At 36.6% G+C, this 26,841-nt stretch overlaps 1 protein-coding gene across 1 annotated transcript; it reads right to left on the bottom strand.

The window, feature by feature from the left end:
- Positions 1-320: 320 nt before the first annotated feature.
- On the bottom strand, positions 321-25,777 carry LOC109432827 (dromyosuppressin). Its single transcript, XM_019709172.3, has 3 exons — positions 25,652-25,777; positions 1,776-1,990; positions 321-763 (listed from the first exon to the last, which is right to left on the bottom strand). Coding segments are annotated over exons 1-3 (315 nt in total). The 5' UTR covers positions 25,654-25,777; the 3' UTR covers positions 321-665.
- Between the last annotated feature and the right edge of the window lie 1,064 nt (positions 25,778-26,841).

Genomic DNA, 26,841 nt, shown 5'->3' with positions numbered 1-26,841 from the left:
TTCAGTCACTCGTGCAATGATATAATGCTTGTGGTTACTTGGGTATAGAATATGGATATCTGATGTAATGCATTTTAATTTCGTGCCAGCGGGGTAGGCATTCTACAAAATAACAAGTGAAGTCACTAACATCTTAAGATTCCCAAAAGCAATCGATTACAAACGATTTTATAGAAATTTTAGCACTTAGCATTATTTTGCGCAAAATCCTGCTGGCTATGCCATTTTAGTTTTTATCATTTTTACGTTCTTCTTACCTTTAGTCTTAGTTCAGAGACAAACGCCTCTGTGTCATTTCAATAACTCCAATTTAATTAAAACGTTTGCAGTATTAATTTATTATTATATTTATTTATTCAAGTGTAGCTTTCATAGCATCTTTTGGGAATGGAATCACATATTTACAATAATTTTATATCCTAAAACCGAAATCACATTGGGGGCCGGCTATAATTATTTATGATTTGTTTTTCCAAATATTCACAATTTGATTTATTATATTGTGGTGCATTACAAATTTAAAAAATTATTGCATTGAGTGACGCATCACCAGCCAATTATTGTGAACAACTTAAAAACAAAAAAATCGATCATATGTAATCAAGATGAACTGAACCGTACCATTCACTCAACCAATCGTAATGATTAATAAATGAAATTCGAAATTAGCGTCTCCGTCCGAAACGTAAAAACACGTGGTCCACGTCTGTTCGCTTTCCATTGCTGCTCGGTGCCAGTAAATCCTCACCTTGATAAAGGAGAGCTGGAAAGAAAGGAAGGATATCGTGTTCAGTATTTGAAAATTGAATTCGATCTCAGTGCCGGTGCTTGATTCTCAAAAATGCTGTAAGCTATTTGCTCAATCAAGTTGATATGGTTTCGCCAGTTTCTGTGCTGTTACATGATAGCAATGCTGAACTTCGCTTGCTACACTGCGTATTGTATACTGCCGTTCAACGCTCAATTGTCCCATGTTATATGGGAATTAGCTTGGTACACGGTTTATATGGGATAATACAAAAAAAAGTCTAACTCCTGTATACTTTTTGAGTTCCACTTTGGTCCCGTATCAACTGTGCAAAATTTCAGATCGATCGGAAAAACTATATTTTAGCGCCCGCTATTCTTAGTTTTTCATACGATTTACTATGGGGAAATTTTACTTCTTCAAAGAAGAATCGCTGGGAGTCAGCCCTAGATCCCTGAAAATAAGTCGATGAATGATTTCTGTAGAATACTTCACGAGGAATCAGACCTCCGAAGACCGCAAACCGATGCGACGTTCGTGAAAAAAGTTATTAAGCCTCCCCTGATCGATGAAATGTCGAGATTTTATTATTTTTTGTTATTATATTATTATATTTGCTATTAGTTATTTAACTAAACCAATTGATTCAAAGATGCCATTTGATAGAAAATTCAATAATCTTCCGAATAAGGGTAAAAAATTGCGATAAGTTTGGTCATTTTCAAGTTATAGCCAGTTAAGGCAATCATAGTAAAAAACACGGAAAGTTCAATAACTACGAACGGTTGAGACCTGACCATATGCGTAGAACAATTTTTTTACAATTTATGGTCCTCTATCACCCTTTAAAAAGTTTGCACTCACGAACCTAACACCCTGTAAACTTCTTTTTTTTTTCTTTTTTTTTGTATAATTCGGCAAGCAAGCCTCGTTGTATGATTTGCGCTGAAAAAAATAATATTTTTGCAACTTATTGAAAAAATAATTATTAATTTACGTAAAACAACTTCTCTACTACAATACATACCCGCGGCTTCCTTTCGTATGTAGGCATTCAGTGCCTCAGCAAACTGATTTGAATTTTCCAGGGCGGCACAGACTTTCCGTATTCGGTGAGGCATTTCGTCTATCAACTCATTCTCGCATATGGGAGGAACGGCAGTTGTGGCTTGGCATGTTGTTAGTGTGATATTTAGAACTAAAACGGCACAAAATAGGATGCTCGTCGATTCCGTTCGCAGCCTGTATGAAGTAGGTATATAACGCTTTCAGTTAGTTTACGCGGATTAAATATTTATGTTTGATAACGTTTACTATCTCAAAAGAAGCACGTATTTTGAACCCATGAAGGCTCAAGAAACCATCTTTCAGTCATCAACAATCATCAATGAATTAACTACATCGGCTGTTTTCCTACTCTTCGCATCGACCAATGTGGCGCTACACAGAAAAAACTGTTGTTTAATATTACATCCGAACTGCTGCAACCCGATCAATACGTCGGTTGCATGAATATTACACAGGACGATGTACACATAAGAACAAAAGATTTTACATCAAAACGATGTAATCGTACATAGGAATCGTGATTACATCGGTTATTTAGTACATCGGAATGAGTTACATCGGGCAGGCTGCATTTATTTTTTGCTGTGTAGCTTCTATGCGCGAAAAATCGCTAAAAGTAAATCGCAAAAATATTGTATGGCGAATAGCATCTAAAGGCAAATTTATCGAAGTGGAATACATTATTCGAAATAATATTTGGTAGTGTTGTGCACAATGGTGACTACTATTAAGCCTACCAAATATTTTTTCAGTATGTGAGAATCTTTCTCTGTAATGATTATTTAACAACTGTATTCATTATTTGTATATACTTTATTACCGATACTTCAATATTACATACAATCATTCACACTCCAGACAACAATAACAACATCTCCACATATGACAGATACTCAATGTAAACATACACGCTAAACGTAATAGAGTAATATTGTCTATCCGGTTGGAATCAAGACCGACATTCAATCAAAAATTGTTATTGTCAGATTTCTTGAAACGTAAACACCGCGCGGCCGTTGAAATGTTTCAAAAAGGGGCTTTGCACAAAAGTTCACGCGGTCTATCGTTTTCGAAAGGAACAGCCGCACCATAGGAAACGCCGCAATGTTATTTCCCATCAGCATGAAGTAAACAGGGGGTGAAAATCGCGGTTGTACCTTTCGGAAACGATAGGCCGCGTGCACTTTTGTGCAAATCCCTCAATATTTTCTTGGTCCACAAGTGTCGCAACTGTTCCGCATCTAGTGCGCTGTGTTGCTGACAACAACGGGAAGGATGCGCACTACTTTTGACACTTGATTGTGACGACTTGATTGTGCGAAGTCCGGTTTGGTGGCGGCCCGACAATACAATAATTCTAGAGCTCGATTTGAATAGGTCGTATGTGCTTTCGTCGATATAAAAATCGATCAGTTTATTTTAGTTACTATAGCAATATTAATTATTTTTCGAGGACTTTTAGTGATTGAACGGAAAGCCTGTTAAGTAAGGAATCGGCTGTATGTATAAGTTTTGTTTAATTTCAACAGCTTTCGCTTCAATAAGCGAATCCAACTGATCAAATTTTATATCGACGAAAGCACATACGACCTATTCAAATCGAGCTCTAGAATTTGTTATGTGCATACCACAAGGTACCACATCTCGTTTTTTCTCCAGATCCGCAGCAAGGTCACTCCACGTTGTTTTCGCTTATAGTCTCCTTAGTTTATGAACGTCTCGCTTCAGTCTCACATCAGAATTAGTAGTACAGTCATCCATTTGGTCATCCATCTCTGCTCGGCATTTTGGTAAATTACTTGGCCGTTACTTATGGTTGTACCTAAAAAGAAATATTATTTTGACCCAAGTATTTTCCCAAATCCCAAAATATTTTTAATACTGAGTGTCAAGCTAAATATTACCTCTGTTGATGAATTAATTGAATTGCTTTCCTCTTCTCAAATGTTTTCAATGACAGCTAGCATGCAAACATTGTATACTGCCCACTGATTTTTTTTTGACATGTCCTTTCATAGAAGAATCTCATACAAAAGGTATGAATATACATATAGAGATTATTATTCAGACATTTTTTTTAACTAATATGTCGGAACACTGCACGAATGTTATAGTGGAAATATTATCAATATCCCTTAACTCGTTTTCGATCCAAAGTGTCCAAGTGTCATACAAACACTATTTCATTTTATGTTTTTTAGCGAACTTCGCTGGAACTCGTTTCTTATTCAGAATATATTCAGAAGTTTGGCTTTACAGATTTTGTTTTCTAAATATCGAAGTGATTGATACTTTTTTTAAATCAAATCAGGATTTCGAAGACGTCACTTGTCCAAAGCAATATTTGTAATACTAGTTTTAGCTAAATAGTAATTTGGAAAACTTGAAAACATCCAGTTTTTGAATTATATTTAATACATATTGTTCACAAAACTCGCACCCACTCTAGCGCACCGGTTGCTGGTATTGCGCATCATTCGGCTACTTAAGAGCTGAAATTAGCACTAATCTGAATCGAGTTGCTATGTTTATAAGTCGGTTATACATCAATTTTCGCACCGCCACTCACTTCGGCTTCCAACCGAAAACGTAATGATAGTAGCAAATTATTATGTACAAAGCAATTTTCTTCAGATAACAAAATAAATCGATCATCTTATTGGAGCACTTTTCGACGGTTCACTTATATAGGTGTCCACGTTTTTAGGAATCATATTTCCGATAATTTCGGAATTCTCATGATTTACCATTTACCTTTCGAACTGAATGAGTTTATTTTTACGGTTTTGTCGTTCAATAGGTTTACATTCTACGAGGCATATTTTCCCGCATTTACTGGTGATTCGTGCTCAATCAAACCTATTTTAACATTACAAGACCAAAAATTTGTTCCTTTGATGTCGCTCTTTTGGGTTCTGAATTGTAGGACTTACTTTCATGGTGTACCTCCAAAATATTGCAAAAGCCCCTCAACATGTTATTAGATACCTAATGAAGCTATTTCAACAAGCCTTTTCCAAATTATTCGCATTCAATGTACCGTCAAAATTTAGGACTTTTTATCTTTAAGTAAGTCTGATTTTCTACATATGCTAATCATATTAATAATATTCTCAGTTCGTTGGATCGGACTAGAATATTCTGCAATATTGCAAAGCCCAATCATCTGTCTATCATATCACTTATTTCACATCTTTTCGATGAAATACATCCTCATTTTTTTGTTAACGCTTACAAGTCTGACGTAGTGCACACTGACCGTGATTGTCTGTGTCATTATGGCCCTTACGCTTGCCTCTACGATTTAATTCTATGTACTGAAACTATTTAAAGCACATTTTTATTCAAATTTTCAATGAACTTATTAACACAAATATCACTCATACATGTACACACATGTTTATTGGTAAAAATCCATGGATGTAATATATAATTTTTATTTGTACACACGTACTCGTTTTCACGCTTAATCACACATAAAATCGATGGACCTTATATAAACTATGTGTATCTACACATGAAAAGGGTTATCTATGACAAATTGCAAAAATCTATGTGTGCGACACATGCATACAATATTTGCAGTTTTTTCAGTGTATGAAATCTAAAAATTCAAACAAGGTAACATGTTAGTAAATGGTACCTTGCATTAATAAGCTCGACTGAAAAACAAACCTCATAATCCAGCTTTCATTAGATTTATCTATTCCTGTAGTTACAGAAATGATTATCTTTCATTATTCCAATATCTTGTGCTTTTGATATAATGTACGTTATTCTCCTCAATAATAGTTTCAATACTTTAACTGATCAAAATTGGTCTCTTCCTGTAAGGAAATTATTGTGCAGAATTTGTTGTTGAGTGTACTGCTGTACCTTGTTCTCTAACTTGTACCACAGTTCTTGGCAAGATGGCCCACTTATTAACAAGAATGGCACTATATCCAGTGTTAGGCAATCATAAGTCAAAATGCCCCTCCTGACCACACCCGATTCATTTTATATCCAAAGACTTCAGAAGTGATTGCTCAAGAACTCACTGTACTTGAATCGCATAAACATTTAGTGGCATTCAATAGGTTATAAAGCGCTTTTTACTCGAATTTCTGAGACTTCTAGTTAAGCCGAAAAGTTTAATTTTTTTATTGTTCGATTTTTTTAAATATCCAATTCACTAGCCATTTGACTAGCATGATACGTAACAGGTTAGTGGTTAGCAACTGCTCTGAATATGTCGTCTAGCTTCAACGAATGCTTTAACTGTCATTTCGACTTCCTATCTTGCACCAATACAGTTTAATTATTCTCACACATTGATGTTAATCATCTTGAAGTTACATTTTAAGTCTTGTAAGAGAGGACAAAGCATTAGTTAAATCATGTCTTCATGCTAATTTGGTTTCAAGAGCCAACCCTTTTTTTGGGGCCCATATAGCCGAGGCGGTAAACGCACGGGTATTCAGCATGACCATGCTGAGGGTGACGGGTTCGATTCCCGGTCGGTCCAGGATCTTTTCGTAAAGGAAATTTCCTTGACTTCCTTGGGCATAGAGTATCTTCGTGCCTGCCACACGATATACACATGCAAAATGGTCATTGGCAGAGGAAGCTCTCAGTTAAAAACTGTGGAAGTGCTCATAGAACAGAAGCAGGCTTTGTCCCAGTGAGGACGTTACGCCAAGAAGAGGAGGAGGAGCCAACCCTTTTTACGTCTCGTAGACTTATTATACTTTACTGAGCAATGATAACTTCAATATTCAATATATATCACCTGAGGTGGGGCCACAACAATCACAGTATCTGCTCAGTTATATTCGCATTTGGAACATATTCAAATACTATTCGTTCCTAACGCTCAGCCTAAAGTTTAGTTTTGTCTTTCGCCTTCTCAGCTGCCACTTAATTGGTGTAAAATTTAATTTTTAATGGTTCCATTTAACTATAAATCCCAGATTGGAGTTCAAGAGAAATCGCTCAAGAAACTTCTAGAACGATTCCTAGCAGAAACTTTCTATGGTGACTGCCATTTTAACTGTCATTTCTTCGCAACTGCGTACTGCAATCGAAGAAAAAACGGTTTCTTGAGCGATTCAGCCAAGGAATTTCCCAAGCATCAAGATAGGCCGAGAAATTCCTTCTGATCTGCAAACAGCCCTTAAATCTGCGTTGGCTGGTAATCTGTTTCTTACGAAATTTACGACACTGTTGCGTTTTTAGTACTTTAATTTTTTAATAACACAATTCGCCTTATACGGCTCTACAAAGAATCGACTATAGCTGCCGCTGGTCTTACCGCCTTTAACGGCATTTCCACCTTCAACGGTTTTTTCCTCGGTTTTTTTCGCCTTCAACAGCTTTTCACTCTCCGGCGGATCTTTTCGCCATCGACAGTTTTTCGCCTTAGTCGGCTCTTCTGCCTATAACATTTTCCTGCTTTCGAAAAGTCTTTCCGCCTTCAACGGCTTTTCTATCTGTAATCCTTTCCGCCTTTTACGGCTATTTCAAGAATGTCGCCTTCATTAGCTTTTATCGCCTTCATTGGCTTTCATCGCCTTCACTGGCTTTTAACAGCAACGTCAAAATTTGATTTCAAAATATTGTTTCACCTCTACGCCTTCCTCGGCCATCCGGTTAACAAATCAATACTTCATTCATCATTCAGCATTTAAGTCTAGATTTAGGACAACAACCCCATTCAACGAGTATCAATATCACAATCAACAAAACTTAGATTTTCTTCACAGTTCTTTATTTCTTTATATGACAATAGTGATTGTCATCGATTTGAACTAAACAATACCGATCACCATTAAAATCTCTAACAGGTAAATCATTGTCATTATTCGAAGGTACAAATAGATTGTTTGATTCATATTGAACAGTTAGGGGTAGGCGGGGCATTATGGACATCCGGGGCAGAATGGACACTCTCAATATTTTGAAATATGCGAACTTTTTTGAACTTTTAATGAATGGAGAATATAGTCCATTTGTCCAAAACGTAGTTTCAGGAAAGAAACATTCGAAATTAAAATTATACTTGATTTTACACGAAAAAGTTGCGTCCTCCGTTTTTTGTGCATGGAAATTATAATTTTCACACCATCTAAAATAAGATTTAGTGATTAATTTATTGCAGGTCGATTAAAACCTGATATTTCTAGAACACATGCAAGTAGTTTTGCTGTATCTTCATGCTTAACATGTTTATATTTTCTTCTTTATTATATAAAAAATCAAGTTTGGAAATATCTTCTGCTGCCGGGGCAAAATGGACACTCACCTTTTTGAAATAAGCGGTAAGGGAAAAATATAACCTAAATCACAAACCAACCAAATTCTTCGATTTCAGTATATTTTCGGTTAAATGTTCACTATAGTAGAAATAGGGTGAAACAAATTGGTCAAAAAACGACAGCAGTGGAAAATAGTTGTTCTAGGCACAGCTGTACATGCCGACAAAAAGGAAGCTTTATCCAAAACAGCCTGAATTTAAATCAACTGAACAAAATTGAACTAGTTCGGCGTATTATTCATCCATAATAGTTGTTTTGTAATGAAATGACTTTATAGGTGTAAATAATATACGAAATTCGTAAAAGTCTCATGGTGTCCATATTGCCCCATGGGGGTGTCCATTCTGCCCCGTATGCTTGAAGACGGTCATGAAAAACTAACATTTTTCATAACATTTTTTGAAGTGGATAAATCATTTTTCTTCGTGCGCATTCTTATGCAATAGATGCTAAATAGACTTTAAAAGGATACATGTATCAAAAAATTAAACTTTTTTGACATCTTGCCAGGTAAAGTTGGCAAAAACCTTAGGGTGTCCATATTGCCCCGCCTACCCCTAGTACACAATATTTACCTTTTTGATTCCAATGTTGAAATTCAATCACAAGTCATCACCACTCTGCATGCACCACACACACCACTAATCTCTTTCTTTTTTCCAACACGGAGAAAAAAAATAGTAAACACAAACAAATTTCAGTTTAATTTAACCGGATATTTGGTTTGAATTTGACCCAACCGAAATATTAGTTTGAAATTACTACCCGGGGCAGTTGTTGTCAACTAATATTTTAAGTTATTTTTTACGGAGATTTACTGTTTAGATTCTACCAATATCCAGTTGAAACTACTAATGTGTCGGTTCTTCAGTTTTGACAGCCACCAAAACAAACGCCTTGGCAGTAATTTCAACAAAATATCGTGGTTTGTTTCAAACGAATTTCGGTTTATTTTCAAACCGGACTGCCGTTCAGATTAAACCGATATATTGGTTAAAACAACAACCTGTCCGGTCGAAATTACCCGTATATTCAATGGTGCTTCTTGAAAGTAAACAAAATTTAAAAAAATATTAAAAGAAAACATTAAAAGAATAGATTTATTTAAAAATTTTAGCTTAACTTATACCAATAATAAATGCTTGATCGCCGAAATCCGCGAGGCAAAACTTCAAAAGCTCAGTTGTGAGTCCTCTCGCATCCATTGTTTGATGCGGCGCTTAGACTTCGTCGGTGCTTAGACCGCCGCACTTTTTGGCGAACAAACCGTTTTTTTTTTGTAGATTGAAGTGTTGCTTTATAATTCGATCCTGGCACACTCTGGTTCATTGCATGGTGGTTTTCCAGGGTATATTTTCGGTCGAGTTTTCGGTACCATGAGGTGGATGGGTACAACAAAAGGATCCGTTTTCTGCTAAATCCTTATAGTCGCAAAACTCGCAAAAGCAGGGTCATCCTCCCCAGCACCAGCCATTGTAATCTGTTTACGAAACATTGAAAAACATAAAAAATTTATCCCAAAAAGAATCATATTCAAATCGTATTACTCACCTTAGAAAATACATAATGCGCGATTCCAGTTTTTTAAAGATGGTTTTCACTAAATGGTTTCTGTTCGAGAAACCTGGTTACAAAGCTTTTGTTTGTTCTTTTGAGAGAACGGACGACAAAATCTTGGTTGCTGTCGACGGTTAGGCGGGAAAACGGACAGTGAAACAACCCAACAAATTGGTTTGCGTTGAACTAAAATGGCAGTAAACATTTCGCCAAATAACATAGTAGTTTGCTTCAACTGCCAAGCCGGTTGCATCTAACCAAAATTTTAGCTTATTACCTGAACCGGAACAAACTACATTTTAGTAAATACAAACCTTGCGGTATTTGAAAACAACAAATCTTTGGTTTGAAACTACAAATACTGTTGATAACTTTGGGCAGTAGAAACAACTAATTAGTGTGATTATTTCAAACCAAAACTAATAGTTTGGAACAAACAAAAGGTGGGTTGAAACTACTATTTTATTAGATTGTAATTCAACAAACGTGTTTGTTGTTTCAAACTGGATTGATTTTTCTCCGTGAAAGACAACATTTCCCGAGCCGAAATTAAACTAATTTCACGTGCACTGTTCACCGTTCTCGTCGCCAATGTGAGAATCTTTCTCTGTAATGATTATTTAACAACTGTATTCATTATTTGTATATACTTTATTACTGATACTTCAATATTACATACAATGATTCACACTCCAGACAACAATAACAACATCTCCACATATGACAGATACTCAATGCAAACATACACGCTAAACGTAATAGAGTAATACAATAATTTGTTATGTGCATACCACAAGGTACCACACAGTAAAAGCTTTCTATTCCAAGTATTTCAAGTTTTTTCACCATACAAAATAAAATGGATTTACTCCTGCTGATCAACTGTGGGTGTGCGCCAAGCGAGTAGTCCATTATCCAAAAGCTGAGTGTCGCGGACTGACTCAATATGCTCTCTCAGCGGGAGCCAAACATCGGGAGCCAAACATTGAAGATTGAGGTTATGTTAAACCTTGTTGAACCTGTGTGATTGATTGAAAAGTATTGTTATCTAGGTGCTGCGGATGTAATCAAAACTGTTGTCACAATATCTTCATTTGCCGCTGTCAAGCCGTTGGAAAGCGAGGAGAAGGATAAACATTGTTTTGAGCCTATTTCAGCTAATTTTTTAACAACTATCCATCAAAATTTCCATCGCGAATGGAAAATAATAAACTTTTAACACGAGAACAAAATTGGAATAATGGTGGATTGATCATGTTTACCATTTCCGAACAGCGTCGCGACGGCGTGTTTGACAACCGCGCTGAGAGAGGTGGTTGCAAGAAAATTGAACGCTCGTGCGTGTTTACAAGCTGTGTGTCGGGAGTGTGCAGATGTGTGTGAGCTAGCTTGAAAAATAAAACCGTTTCTATTCGAACCACTCAGTCCAAAAGCAGTTTTTTCGCCAAAATTCACAAATACTTAATGGATTACCGGCAGGGAGTGCGTTCAATGCTGGTCAGCAGGAGTAAAAACATTTTATTTTGTATGGCGAAAAGCATTTAAACTCTAATTTCTCGAAATGAAAAGCTTTTATCGAAAAAATATTTGGTAGGCACCAAACCGGTCATCATTGTGCACAACCGCTACAAAATATTTTTTCGAATACAGTCGGAACCCGCTCGTTGAGCCACAACCTCCACCCAACCAACGAATTCGATTCGCTAGTTGGGTGAAGTGACAGCAGCACAAGGGGCGTGCGCATTGTTTTTTTTTAATCATTTTTAGGTTGGAAGCAAAAAGCAAAATTTTTCAATTTGTTTCACATTTAGAGCAAAACTGATACGTTTTGCAAGATACATATATGGCCAATGCGAGAAATAATTATTTTCACCCATTTTTAGTCGGTGAAGTGAAAATATAGATGTTTATGAAACCACCCGGACCAAAAGCAAGCACAAAACGCTTTCAATGATCGACAAAATAAAGATTACCGATGTTTTGCATTTATTTCGAAGTAATTGTACATATTCTTTTTTTTTTTAAAGAAATATGAAATAGAAATTCTTTTCGATTATCATTAAAGTTTAAGAAACCAAAAACTCATTAGCTCGCCCCTCGGAATTACAGATTGGTTGTCATTTTCAGTTTGACATTGAATTATGACATCCAGGTACTTTTTAGTTGGCTGACAGCTCAACTAACGGGGCCCCAACTAAAAAGTCACCCAACTATTAAGCCCCCAACCAGCGAGTCATGACTGTAATGTGTTCCACTTCGAGAAATACGCCTTTAGATGCTATTCGCCATACAATATTTTTGCGATTTACTTTTAGCGATTTTTCGCGCATAGAAGCTAGCGCCTCATTGGTCGATGCGGAGAGTAGGAAAACAGCCAAAGCATTTAATCCATTGAAAATGATTTCACTGGATAACCCAAATAGTAAATAGAGTGCGGATATATTTTATATTGACTTCGGTTGGGTTTTGAGCGAGAAAACTGCTTTTGAGTTTTTGAAAAACGAAAATGATTTCTTTCTTCATAATGGATTAAATGCTTTGGCTGTTTTCCTACTCTCCGCATGGACCAATGAGGCGCTAGCTTCTATGCGCGAAAAATCGCTAAAAGTAAATCGCAAAAATATTGTATGGCGAATAGCATCTAAAAGCGTATTTCTCGAAGTGGAACACATTATTCGAAAAAATATTTGGTAGCGGTTGTGCACAATGATGACCGGTTTTATGCCTACCAAATATTTTTTCGGTAAAAGCTTGTCATTTCGAGAAATTCGAGTTTAGATGCTTTTCGCCATACAAAATAAAATGATTTTACTCCTGCTGACCAGCATTGAACGCACTCCCTGCAGGTAATCCATTCGCTTAGCTTGTTACACCGTGTCCAATACATCATTCAAATATTTTTTTCCGGTGCTCTTCTTTGTGCAATGTCCTTACAAGGACGAATGCTGCTTCTCCGCTTAATGTTTTATGACCATTTCAACTAACCGCTACGGCTATAGCTCAAATCCTTCATACTCGCCTTTAAAATAATTAGTTCATCTTTCTAGAAATTATTATAGACGCAGATTTTTGACAAAATGTTTGCTTTAGACAAGAACGCTGTTATTTACGTTGACTTATTAAGCATGTTAATCAGAATGGACTACCAGCTTGGCGCGCGCCCACAGTTGATCAGCAGGAGTAAATCCATATTATTTTGTATGGCGAAAAGCATCTAAACTCGAATTTCTCGAAATGACAAGCTTTTACCAAAAAAAATATTTGGTAGGCACCAAACCGGTCATCATTGTGCACAACCGCTACCAAATATTTTTTCGAATAATGAATAAAGAAATACGCCTTTAGATACTATTCGTCATACAATATTTTTACGATTTACTTTTAGCGATTTTTCGCGCATAGAAGCTAGCGCCACATTGGTCAATGCGGAGAGTAGGAAAACAGCCAAAGCATTTAATGCATTAAAATAAAGTTTTTGAACCCGAGCCACGGACAAACACTCTGATAATGAATTAACTACATCGGCTGTTTTCCTACTCTCCGCATCGACCAATGTGGCGCTAGCTTCTATGCGCGAAAAATCGCTAAAAGTAAATCGCAAAAATATTGTATGGCGAATACCATCTAAAGGCAAATTCTTCAAAGTGGAACACATTATTCGAAAAAATATTTGGTAGTGGTTGTGCACAATGGTGACCACTATTAAGCCTACCAAATATTTTTTCGGGAAAAGCTTTGTATTTCAAGTAATTCAAGTTTAGATGCATTTCGCCATACAACACACGGCAGTGTATTCAACTGCATTAAACTCTTATACTGTGATAGAATAATGCATTAAATGCTTTGGCTGTTTTCCTACTCTCCGCATCGACCAATGTGGCGCTAGCTTCTATGCGCGAAAAATCTCTAAAAGTAAATCGCAAAATTATTGTATGACGAATAGCATCTAAAGGCGTATTTCGTGAAATACGAGTTTAGATGCTTTTCGCCATACAAAATAAAATTATTTTACTCCTGCTGAACAACATTGAACGCACTCCCTGTGGGTAATCCATTGGGAAAAATAAGGTATGTAAATTACTGCGATTTAATACAAAAGAAACAATGACACCAGCTATGAATTTTTCTGTCAAAGTAGATTTGAGTGCAATTAAATCGTAGTAAGGACAATTTTTATTATAAGGCAGCGTTCATCATCCTTCTCTCTCAAGCAGCCACAGAAGATAGCAATTTTGTGTTTAATATTTTCATAGGGAAACATTTCCGTATGAAAATAAATCTATCCTCCTCGGAAGCGAAACAGAGAAAGGTGATCAAACGTCAGATAGCCTTTGGCCATATAGACGATCGTGGACGGGTAAACTAACCCTTATTTGAAAGCTTTTTAGATGTAATCTCTGATAAGGATATCCTCATGTGCACCTTTTCGCCCCTAAGAAAGATGTTAATCCCGAAAAGTCGATGAAAAAAATCACAAATTTTCCGATAACTCGTCTCATTTAATTTTTACAACTTCGTTGTCTTCGTGTTCTTTATTGATATACAACATTGCAAAACATTGTATGGGTCTAAAAATTCAACAAATGTATGTTTTGCTTAAAAACGTGTTTTTTTTTTTAATTTTTGGGTTAACTTCCCAAGTAACCACGAAGCCGTATATAAGTGCATCAATTTTGCCATATATTGATAATTAAAATTGTGAATATAATGCTGCATTGCTTTAAACCCCTCATTGAAGCAATATTAAAGTCGAAAAGGGCCCCACTAAAATCAAATTAGTGCCACATATGGCAGCACGCTGACAGCCATTGCTAAAGTAACATAAATGCATGTGCTGTACATTTGCATTTGCACATGCTTAATACGTGCAACACGAAAAACCAAAACAAAAATCTATTTTTAGCACCGTTTCGTTATCGACGGTACGATGACCACCCCCCTCCCCCACACATGACTGTTTTAACCATTATTTTTTTGTCGCCGAGTCGGGAGTCGAACCAGAAGTGTTGAAGACCGCTAGATGAGTTCCATCGCGCTGGCGCCTTGGACCGTTTCTGCTGCAGTGATAACAACAGATTTTTCATTAACTAAAAGGAAACATTAGAATAACCAGCCACAGAAATCCAATGTCACGACTGTTCGTGTGACTAACATCTAGTTTGCCTCGCCCTTACAGCGTCAGTAGCGGTACTATAAGTGTCAAATAAATTTTGTTTACCAAAACAAAAGGTCCTCTACAAGATGGGCACTTAAACATAATCAATTATTACAAAAAAAGTTATTAATATAATTAAATAGGAAAACTGAGTACAGCGCCATTGGCGTTCTAGTGTATTTCTATTAAGGAAACTGATCTTTGATTGATTGAGACATCATTGCAGTACCGTATTACCCCGCTAATACGACAACGATTGGTGTCGAATTACCGGGGTAAACTTTTAATTCGACAAACTGGTCACCCTACATCACCTTGTTCATTGAAACTTGGCAACTCTATTTTTGTTTTGTTTTGAATTTCGGGTTTGTTATTGAACACAATTTCAACAGATATTGTGCTGGCGCGAATGGAAACCTCGTTCTTTCTTCGATTGTTACCTTCCGCAGTCCATTCCAGTTGATCTCCAGGCGGTTTTGGTGTCGAAAACCATCAACGCAGAACTTCCGGAAGTTGCGACTGCAAGAGGAGCTGCTGCGGGTGCGAGTATAAGCACAATATCGCATTGCTTTGCATTTACAGTGTATATCGCTGTGACATTTGAACACTTTTTAATTCGACAAGTGTCGTATAAGCGAGGTACGAATTAAAAAGTGTCGTATTAAAGGGTGTCGAATAAGCGGGGTAAGACGGTAGAAGCCAAAACGACTATGTCATATGTAATAGAATACGGTAATTTATCACATTCTGATAAATTACTGATAAATACATAATGCATTTTAGAAGATATTCAATCAATAAGAAAATTAAAACACCCTTCGCACACTGCTCATATGCTAATTTTGATTTCCATCATTATTGGCATGTGATAGCAGCCTACAGAAAAGAGAAAAGGTCATCTACAAAATGATTTTGCTGTCGTCGATCGGTGGCTCAAATGGGGATTAAGTTGGTCGGGAGTCGAATCAGAAATGTTGAATACTGATGGAGTTGACCGTAAAGTTGTTGAATCTTCTTAATTTGATTTGTTTACCATTAGAGTCAAGCTTTTATAATTGTATTTTTAGAGCAAACTTTGCTAGTTCGTACATTGCATTTATTCAGTTTTTGCAGTGCTGAATTATTGAATTATCTTATATCACCTTTTATTGAACCCTAATGTAAAGAAAAATGCAATGCATCATTACATTGATAATGCCAATCTAAAGGATTATTGCATGAGAAGTGTGGAATTACTGCATTTCGCATTGCAGATGCTGATATTCAGTCTAACTCGTGCAATGATATACAGGGGATGGCCAAAATGTTTGGGATAGGCAACTTTTTTTCTCTCGCAAAAAAGTTCAACATGCTATAACTTTTTATAGAGCGCATCAAAAAATCTCAAATTTTGACTGTTTGTCAACCTATTATATGTGCATCATTGGTACAAATTTGGGCTCGATTGATAAATCTTTCGCAAATTTAGAACCGTTCGGGTAAAACACTATTTTTCAGACAACTCATTTTTGAGCTGTCATATCTCGGAAACCAGTGAACCGAATTGAATGAAATTTTGAACGTACACTAACAATATGTGAATGCTTCACAAATTATTAAAACATAGGTACTTTTTAAACAATGAAAAAAGTTATCATGGATTGACACTTTTTGGATTTTTCTCGAAAAAATGTAATTTTTTCACATCAATGTCAATAAATTTTAGTGTTGATATCCAAAGATTTTCCACTTCTGTTCTCAAATTATCTCTAATCAGATATATTAGAGCCTATTTAGATTGAAGGAAGAACTCATTTAATAATTTTTGTGTGGTATTGTAGATTTGACTTATTTTCCTCTATATGGGTAAAAATTTCAACCCAGTATAACTTAATTCGCCGTGAGAAAATATAACATTTCATAACGTCGTATTAAGTATCAATATATTGTTGATAAACGTTAAAAAATTCATTCAATTCGGTTCACTGGTTTCCGAGATATGACAGTTTAAAAATTAGTTGTCTAAAAAATAGTGTTTTACCCGAACGGTTCTAACTTCGCGAAATATTAATCAATCGAGCCCAAATTTGTACCAATGATGCACATATAATAGGTTGACAAACAGTCAAAATTTGAGATGTTTTGATGCCCTCTATGAAAAGTTACAGCATGTTGATTTTTTTTTGTGGGAGAAAAAAAATTGCCTATCCCAAACATTTTGGCCATCCCCTGTAATGCTTGTGGTTACTTGGGTTGTTGTGTGGCTTCGTGGTTGTGTGGCTAGGGCTAGTGTCACCAAGCTTTTAGTCGTATTGAAGAGTGCAGCTGCTAGGAAAAGTTTTCGGCTGTGTCACTAGGCGTTGCATGCTAGTCCGTTGTCTAGTTCTAGTGTCATGCTTCCTTCAAAGAGCAAATAGCTCACTGGAAGCATCCCAGACAACCAGTAATCGTACACTGAAATAAATTTTGTTGTGGAAACTACCGATTCCATAGTGAAATTACTAACCGTACCTATGATTCTCAACCGACAACAAAATCTGTTAAGGTAACTGAAATATGCTTGAAATTACAATGCATTGTAGTAAATTCAACTAAAAGCATACTGCCCAAATTCTGCAAAGTGACGTAAGCGACATTGATAGTTTTGGCCCATTTTTTGGTTATTATGCATAAAACTCTTGCTCATCCTCTAAGTTTCTTTCTATAGATGATAGATTACGACTAGATCTTGCATTCTAATACAACAGGCATACCACAGTGTTATCTTTACACCAGATATTACATATAATATACCAACAAATATCGACATTTTGAATGGCGCTTACATCACTTTGCAGAATTACGGCAGCATAGTCGTCTCAACAACAAAACATTGTTATTTTTTCCAGGGCTCACATTTTACAACTCAATATGGTTAAAAATACAATGCTCATTTGTTATATTAAGATTATTTTTGGTAATGTTAACTGCACTGCTAGTTAAGTTGACAGTATTTTAGTGGATTGAATTAACTACACCGGCTGTTTTCCTACTCTCCGCATCGACCAATGTGGCGCTAGCTTCTATGCGCGAAAAATCGCTAAAAGTAAATCGCAAAAATATTGTATGGTAAATACCATCTAAAGGCAAATTCTTCAAAGTGGAACACATTATTCGAAAAAATATTTGGTAGTGGTTGTGCACAATGGTGACCACTATTAAGCCTACCAAATATTTTTTCGGGAAAAGCTTTGTATTTCAAGTAATTCAAGTTTAGATGCATTTCGCCATACAAAATTAAATTGATTTACTCCTGCTGATCAACTGTGGCTGCGCGCAAAGCGGGTAGTCCATTAACTGGAAATTGTTGTCGGTTGAGAATCATAGGTATGGCTAGTAATTTTACTATGGAATCGGCAGTTCCCACAACAAAATTTATTTCAGTGTATAGGATGTTGCAAAAAATGATAAAGTGGAGACCATATGCGTGCATGCCTCCATTAGGCGCATGTAAAAGGTACGCATATCGCCTCCACTTTAACATGTTATGTGATCTTATCATCATTTTATACGATCACTGGTTGACTGGGATGAAACGTGTCCGTGTCTGCCTTTTTAAAAATTACTTTCAAACACAGGCCTGTATCTCCATTGGTGCGAAAATTACAACATTGACGTCTTCAGGAGTTGTTTGGATCGAAAATTCTACAGCTTTGCTGAAAACGTCAACCCTCTATCTCAACAATGAATTAAATTACACTGTTGAAAATGCTTTGACATCCATGTGTACAACAGAACATGTGCTCGATGAACAAAATGAGATTTGAAATTATGAAAAGAAATCCACGTACTCCGGTGAGACTCGAACTCACGACACCCAATTCGCTAGACGGGCGCTTCTATTCCTTCAAGCTACGGAGTCACTCGACTATCTCCGTCGCCAGCAGGCCTAGAACTGAACTCGATTCCACAATCGCACATGGTTATCTTCTTTTCACAATCCAAACCCCCTTCGGATGGGATTAGATGAACATCTAACACATTGTCTGTTGTGCACATGTATGTCAAAGCGGGAGAGGAAGTTATTTTTAATGGACTACCCGCTTTGCGCGCAGCCACAGTTGATCAGCAGGAGTAAATCAATTTAATTTTGTATGGCGAAATGCATCTAAACTTGAATTACTTGAAATACAAAGCTTTTCCCGAAAAAATATTTGGTAGGCTTAATAGTGGTCACCATTGTGCACAACCACTACCAAATATTTTTTCGAATAATGTGTTCCACTTGGAAGAATTTGCCTTTAGATGGTATTCGCCATACAATATTGTTGCGATTTACTTTTAGCGATTTTTCGCGCATAGAAACTAGCGCCACATTGGTCGATGCGGAGAGTAGGAAAACAGCCGATGCAGGTAATTAATTGTCGAGAGATTCGGGCACTGCCTCCCAATCACTTATTGGTATGGCAATTAGTGTGCAGTCGGACTCTCGACAGGTCGGTCCTCGGCCGACCGAATACGGTAAGGGTGATCGTAGCACCTTACAAGAAATTGACATTTGTAAGGTGCTACGGTCACCCTTACCGTATTCGGTCGTCCGAGGACCGACCCGTCGAGAGTCCGACTGCGCACTAATTGCCATACCAATAAGTGATTGGGAGGCAGTGCCCGAAGCTCTCGACAATGAATTAACTACATCGGCTGTTTTCCTACTCTCCGCATCGACTAATGTGGCGCTAGTTTCTATGCGCGAAAAATCGCTAAAAGTAAATCGCAAAAATATTGTATGGCGAATACCATCTAAAGGCAAATTCTTCAAAGTGGAACACATTATTCGAAAAAAATATTTGGTAGTGGTTGTGCACAATGGTGACCACTATTAAGCCTACCAAATATTTTTTCGGGAAAAGCTTTGTATTTCAAGTAATTCAAGTTTAGATGCATTTCGCCATACAAAATTAAATGAATTAAATGCTTCGGCTGTTTTCCTACTCTCCGCATCGACCAATGTGGCGCTAGCTTCTATGCGCGAAATATCGCTAAAAGTAAATCGCAAAAATATTGTATGGCGAATAGCATCTAAAGGCGTATTTCTCGAAGTGGAACACATTATTCGAAAAAATATTTGGTAGCGGTTGTGCACAATGATGACCGGTTTGGTGCCTACCAAATATTTTTCGGTAAAAGCTTTTCATTTCGAGAAATTCGAGTTTAGATGCTTTTTGCCATACAAAATAAAATTATTTTACTCCTGCTGACCAACATTGAACGCACTCCCTGCGGGTAATCCATTGATTTACTCCTGCTGATCAACTGTGGCTGCGCGCAAAGCGGGTAGTCCATTAAAAATAACTTCCTCTCCCGCTTTGACATACATGTGCACAACAGACAATGTGTTAGATGTTCATCTAATCCCATCCGAAGGGGGTTTGGATTGTGAAAAGAAGATAACCATGTGCGATTGTGGAATCGAGTTCAGTTCTAGGCCTGCTGGCGACGGAGATAGTCGAGTGACTCCGTAGCTTGAAGGAATAGAAGCGCCCGTCTAGCGAATTGGGAGTCGTGAGTTCGAGTCTCACCGGAGTACGTGGATTTCTTTTCATAATTTCAAATCTCAATTTGTTATCGAGCACATGTTCTGTTGTACACATGGATGTCAAAGCATTTTCAACAGTGTAATTTCCCACATGGCTTGGTCAGCCAAAGCAAAATCAAGAAATTGACAAATGAATTAAATGCTTTGGCTGTTTTCCTACTCTCCGCATCGACCAATGTGGCGCTAGCTTCTATGCGCGAAAAATCGCTAAAAGTAAATCGCAAAAATATTGTATGGCGAATAGCATCAAAAGGCGTATTTCTCGAAGTGGAACACATTATTCGAAAAAAATATTTGGTAGCGGTTGTGCACAATGATGACCGGTTTGGTGCCTACCAAATATTTTTTCGGTAAAAGCTTGTCATTTCGAGAAATTCGAGTTTAGATGCTTTTCGCCATACAAAATAAAATGGATTTACTCCTGCTGATCAACTGTGGGCGCGCGCCAAGCTGGTAGTCCGTTGAAAAACATATTTTGTATCTCACTTTTAGGGGGATGGATCCGAAAACTTTAACTGTCAAAAGATGGCGCTGGTCATTCTCATACACTTTTCCGAAGACATCATTGCTCTATTTCCTCAATCCTACGAGCTATTAATGGACTACCCGCTTTGCGCGCAGCCACAGTTGATCAGCAGGAGTAAATCAATTTAATTTTGTATGGCGAAATGCATCTAAACTTGAATTACTTGAAATACAAAGCTTTTCCCGAAAAAATATTTGGTAGGCATAATAGTGGTCACCATTGTGCACAATCACTACCAAATATTTTTTCGAATAATGTGTTGCACTTTGAAGAATTTTCCTTTAGATGGTATTCGTCATACAATATTTTTGCGATTTACTTTTAGCGATTTTTCGCGCATAGAAGCTAGCGCCACATTAGTCGATGCGGAGAGTAGGAAAACAGCCGATGTAGTTAATTCATTAAGGTGAAACGGGACGCCGTGTTATTTTTCCTGTCTTGCCTCTCTTTCTAACAATTTGCCTCGCGATTTTGAAGATGGTAATCTCGAGACCTATCGCACTGAAGATGCTGAAAACCAATCAGCATATGCACTGCAAATGAGCATACACAATGATAGGTTTTTGTTGCAAAATATGAAGTAGAATCTGAGATTACCATCTTAGTAGCAACAGAGCAATGGCGGATATTTTCTCGACCGTCCCGTCCGCCCTTAAGAAGGTGCCAATGGAAAAATTAACCATTGTGCACTAAGCGCTCCAAATTCAGCTCTTTGGATTTACACCATCAAGTATATCATAAAACAGAAATCCTTTCATTTTATCTGATAGAAGGACGTTGAAATATCCTAAATGTCATTTCAAACTGTCAAAACCCACACAGGCCGTTAATAAAGAAATCCAATTTTGAAGGCTGCATGGCTGAAGGCTGCAAGGCTGCATGCATCTTTCCTCGTAAATCTGGTTCGTGGACCATTGTGCACTGGACTATCGCACTAGTTTTCATGAGTGCGAAAACGCAAATAAAAGTGCGCGATTGCATCCAATCGACTCGGTGTCTTCAGAGCACTTATTCAGCATACATTGAAGTATTAGTGCGCCGAAGAAATCAATTTGATTTGATGAAATCAAATCAGTGTGCAGTCTAGTGGTGAACTAAATGCGGTATACTCAAGAAATCTATTGAAGAGTTACTTAGTAATCCTTATAGACAGTTTTTGCAGGAATCCATTGAAGGAAATTATTAAATATCCATGTATAAATGTCGAGAGGAATCCTTTGACTAATTTCTGAATAAATCCTTAGATAACTTCCTGAAAACCTCCCTGAAGGCATTTCTAAAGGGATTCTTTGAGAATTTATAGTAAGAATTTCCAGAAGAATTCTTTATTTGTTTTTTTTTAAATAATTTTTAATATAAGATTTTGAGAGAATTTCTGGGGAAATTCTTTGATTTTTCTTAAAGAAATCCCTTGAGGAATTTCTGAAAGAGTTTTTGAAAGATTTTCTTAAAGAAGCCCAGCAAAAAATCCAAAGAAATACCTTGTGAAATTTATGAAGAAATTCCCGAAATATTTCATTTGTTTGAAGGGAATGAACAGCATCGCCGAATATTTTTCATTTAAAATACTTGTTATAAACACTCTAAAATATGTCAATAAATAAGTTTCCAGTAATTTTCAGAGAAAAGATTTCACTAGAATTTTGAAATCTTATTGATTTTGCTTTGCTCGTTAAAAAACAACTAAAATAACTCCCCAAAATAAAAAAAAAAACTCCCAGGTAACATCATGATAAATAATCTAGAGAACGAATTTTTGAGAATAACGTAATGTAAAAAACACTCGATCAATCTTAGATATTTTGAAGTCTTTGTAACATACAAGAAAACAATAGCATCATAATATTCCTTCTAGCCTTTGACCTTTTCGGCGCCCCTTAGAAGCTGGCGCCCTTGGCGGGGGCCAACTTGGCCAACCCCACGCTACGGTTCTGGTCACAACACCTTTTTAAAAAACTATGATTTTTTAAGAAAAATGCCTATAACTTTTGAACCAAAAAAAAAAACGATCATCTCAGCGCACGAAACGACGCGTCTTCATATGCTCTACAAGTGTTTCTTGGGCGACTTTGATGAAAAATCGAAACTGAAAAAGTTAACGCCAGAAAACCGGTTTTTCTTGAACCACCCTAAGCTTATTCAAAAAAATACCTCTAGATCGGTCAATTTTAAAGCTACATAAAAAGTGTCTTCGGCAAACTTGCTCAAAATTGATAGATCTACAACTATCCCGAAGAATGTATACAGTTATTCTTGAAAATAAAAAAAAAATTGCCAACCGATTTCTTTGAAAATATGGACCACCCTAATTTTCATGCACATTTGAAAGAGGGCCTTATTATTGGGGACAACTTTTTAGAAGACCATATTTGCCTAAAAAATCATTTGAAGGCGTTAAATCCATCTTTCCTCGTAAATCTGGTTCGTGGACCACTGTGCAGTGGTGAACTAAATGCGCTATAATTCCTCCATGGATTCCTATGAAAAATCCTGTAGATATTCCATTAGATATCACTTCAGGGATTCCCTCAGAAGTCCCTCTGAGAATGAAATCTTTCCGAAATTCTTCTAGGGATTTTTGAAATAAAATCTTCTATGAAACTGTACTATGCTCACTAGGGATTGATCCATAAATTTCTGCTAGAATTCAACTAGAAAACTTTTCATGAATGTCTTCATAAATTCCTCCATAAAATTATAAATTTGGTATTAATTCAGAAATTTCTACAGGTTTTCCGTAAGAAAATCTGCCATTGACTTCATCCAAAATTTCTCCAAAGCTTTTTCTGAAAGCCATTCATAGATTCCTTCAGAAATTCTTCTAAAAATTCCTTAAGAAACTTTTTCAGAGATTCCTTCAAAAATTCTGCCAAGTTTTTTTTTAACTCTTTCAATGGTCCTCTACAAACTATTACGGGCATTTCATCAGGCATTTTTTTACGAATTGCTCCATGAGTTCCTGCAAAAAATACTCCATGAATTCCATTTAGAATGCTTACTTAAATTTCTTGAAGATTTTAATCATTTATTCCTACGGATAAATGTAGGAATTCCTTCACAATCTCTTTCATAATTTCATTCAATGAATCCAGCAAAAAATCCAGAGATTTCAACAAAAACTCATATAGAGATTCCTTTAGAAATTTCTCCTGGTATTCCTTCATTTCCATTTTTGTCTAATGATTTCTGCAAATTATCTAAGAAATATTTTGATTGAACTTCAGAAGGAACTTTTGGTGAAGTTATTAGAAAATTCTGGTAAAACCAGTTGAAGCTATAGCCAAAAAATAGTAAAAACGTTTGAGGATTTCTGGAAGCTCCTGAAATTCAATTCAGTATTTTTGAAAACAAAATTCATTTAAAAAATCCGAAAATAAAACTACGATTTCCTTCGTACTAATAACTTTGAATAAACAAATTTAGCAAAATAATAATGTCTAATTGTCGTGGGGTGCCAATCTGAATGCTTGCCAAGGGCGCCGTGGGACCACGCTACGGCTCTGGCTGCAATACTGACTATTAAGGCCACAAAATAAATGGAAGTGCACAATTTTTTTGAGGCTTTAAATTTATTTATTTAATTTCATTCGCCTCCAAAGGGTACATTTGTAAGATACACCGTATCGTTAATAAAAATACATAATTAAAAACGTTCCACTAAATTGCACTATCCCGGATTGACCGGGAATCGAACCTGCCGTCTTGGGATTAGCCATCCAAAACCTATCCACCGGGTTAACTGGATACTAGACGACCCCGTAAATAAACATGTTATTCGTGAAACAAACAAAAAATATCGCATTTCGAGAAAACTGACTCATCACATAACACAAATTTTGAGCAAGTTTATCATCTTGTCGTACCCAAGTAATCAAGCTGCTCAAGCAGTAATGCATGCATAAATACGGTGGATATAAAGCATGCTTTACTGGATTACTGTGTATGGACAGTAAAAGTACCTCAATTAAGCCAAAAAGACCTTTGGAAAAGGACCCCAATTAAGCCAAATTGAAGTTGGCTATAATGTGACTATAATCGGGCCCTTTCCCACTTTAGTTTAGCTTTAATTGTAAGTACATACACAGTAATGGTTGCTTTATGTTTACCGTATTTATGCATTTATTACGGCTTGAGCAGCGTGGTTGCTTGGGATAGTGTCAGTGAACGTTATTTTTTGTTGGGATTTAAACCACTGCGACCATTACTTTGAACTATTGTGATCTCTGTTTCCTTTTGCATTCGCTCAGGACAACAACTCAGCATATAAGACTCACGCCGTTTGCCATTTTAAGGAAATTAAGATTTTTTACTTTACTTTTTATTATGAGCCGTTAATGAGCCATTCTACGAAACGACATCAATGTTGATAATGATATTGATATTCACATGGTGGTAGTGAGGCTACCTCCTGTCAAATTTTCATTCATAAAAACGGCTCGTAAGATGGACTATCGCCAAACACATTTTCTAAGATTACAGCGCACTACGATTTTTTATTTTTCATTTATTTAAATTCACTTAAGAAAAAATAACTTCTAACAGTTTCTTTATACATATGATGTTCTCATTGTGGCCCATTTAAAAACTTTTGATCTTTTAGTACATAGGCAGCTTTGTCTTAGTTGAAACTTCAATTAATCACATGTTACAGCGTGCACTACCATCATCGGTGATATCAAAGTCACACATTAGCGTTTTGAGTTTACAGTAATTTTGTTTAATCCTATTACAACGCTTTTTCACCCACATTTTTCTTGTTGCTCTGATTCGGATGCAGCAACGAAGAGCAAGCGCTATGATGCACACTAGTGATAATTTAATACGTCTCTTTGATACACTTTACCGACAATGAACATCGCAACTCCTGATACGATCCTTTTATATGCTGAAAATAGTAAAAATGCGACGGCGCGAAAATGAAACATATCGTCGTCCGTCCCCCCCCACAATTTCCATCAAATATGAAGGAATGTAAATGCTTATCGTTTATCGTCCGGTTGCAACACAAGATTACAAGACTTAATTGAAGACAAGCTTCCATTGCTTGACTACTTTATTCAAACAATGTCAAACATGGAACTGGAATTTAGCGAATCGATAAGAACTTTTCTATCATTATTATTTGTACGTAATATTATATAACGTAATTTATAACATTTATTTATTCGCCAGACTTCACATTTACTGATTTTTATTTTATTGCCTAGATACCTAGGTTCATGTTCTTCAGAAGAACATGGAGCAATGAATTAACTACATCGGCTGTTTTCCTACTCTCCGCATCGACCAATATGACGCTAGCTTCTATGCGCGAAAAATCGCTAAAACTAAATCGTAAAAATATTGTATGGCGAATAGCATCTAAAGGCAAATTTATCGAAGTGGAATACATTATTCGAAAAAATATTTGGTAGTGGTTGTGCACTATGGTGACTACTATTAAGCCTACCAAATATTTTTTTAGTAAAAGCTTTCTATTTCAAGTAATTCAAGTTTAGATGCTTTTCACCATACAAAATAAAATTGATTTACTCCTGCTGATCAACTGTGGGTGTGCGCCAAGCGGGTAATTGCCAGCGCCACATTGGTCGATGCGGAGAGTAGGAAAACTGCCGATGTAGGTAATTCATTGACTTAGTTATAGCGGCAAGTGCCCAAAATAGGTACACCTGCCCAAATGTTACAATACCCTACTGCGCATTTCGTAGTGTGCTTGGTGCCTTTTGGTGTTGGTATCAGCTTGTTGCGTGGTTTGTTCTTCCGGATGCCCAAGATTTACTTGTGGATTTATTCATTTATTATTTATTATTTATTTATTCTTTACTAGCTGTCCCGGCAGACGTTGTACTGCCGTTTTGGTCTCGATTGTTTGACAACTGTTGTGGGCTCATTTTGGTACCACACTCTAGATTGGTTTTAGTGCGATCGCTTTGAATT

This window comes from Aedes albopictus, chromosome 3 (genome assembly GCF_035046485.1).
Source record: "Aedes albopictus strain Foshan chromosome 3, AalbF5, whole genome shotgun sequence".
Classification (NCBI taxonomy): Eukaryota; Metazoa; Arthropoda; class Insecta; order Diptera; family Culicidae; genus Aedes; species Aedes albopictus.
The sequence above is the reverse complement of the archived record's forward strand: the minus strand, read 5'-3'. Positions and strand labels throughout refer to the sequence as shown.

What these genes read in the sequence shown, in the direction of transcription:
- LOC109432827 (XM_019709172.3), bottom strand. An exon ending in CATACGAAAGGAAGCCGCGG is followed by an intron (nt 764 to 1,775) that starts GTATGTATTGTA and finishes CTTTCTTTCCAG; the next exon opens with CTCTCCTTTATCAAGGTGAG.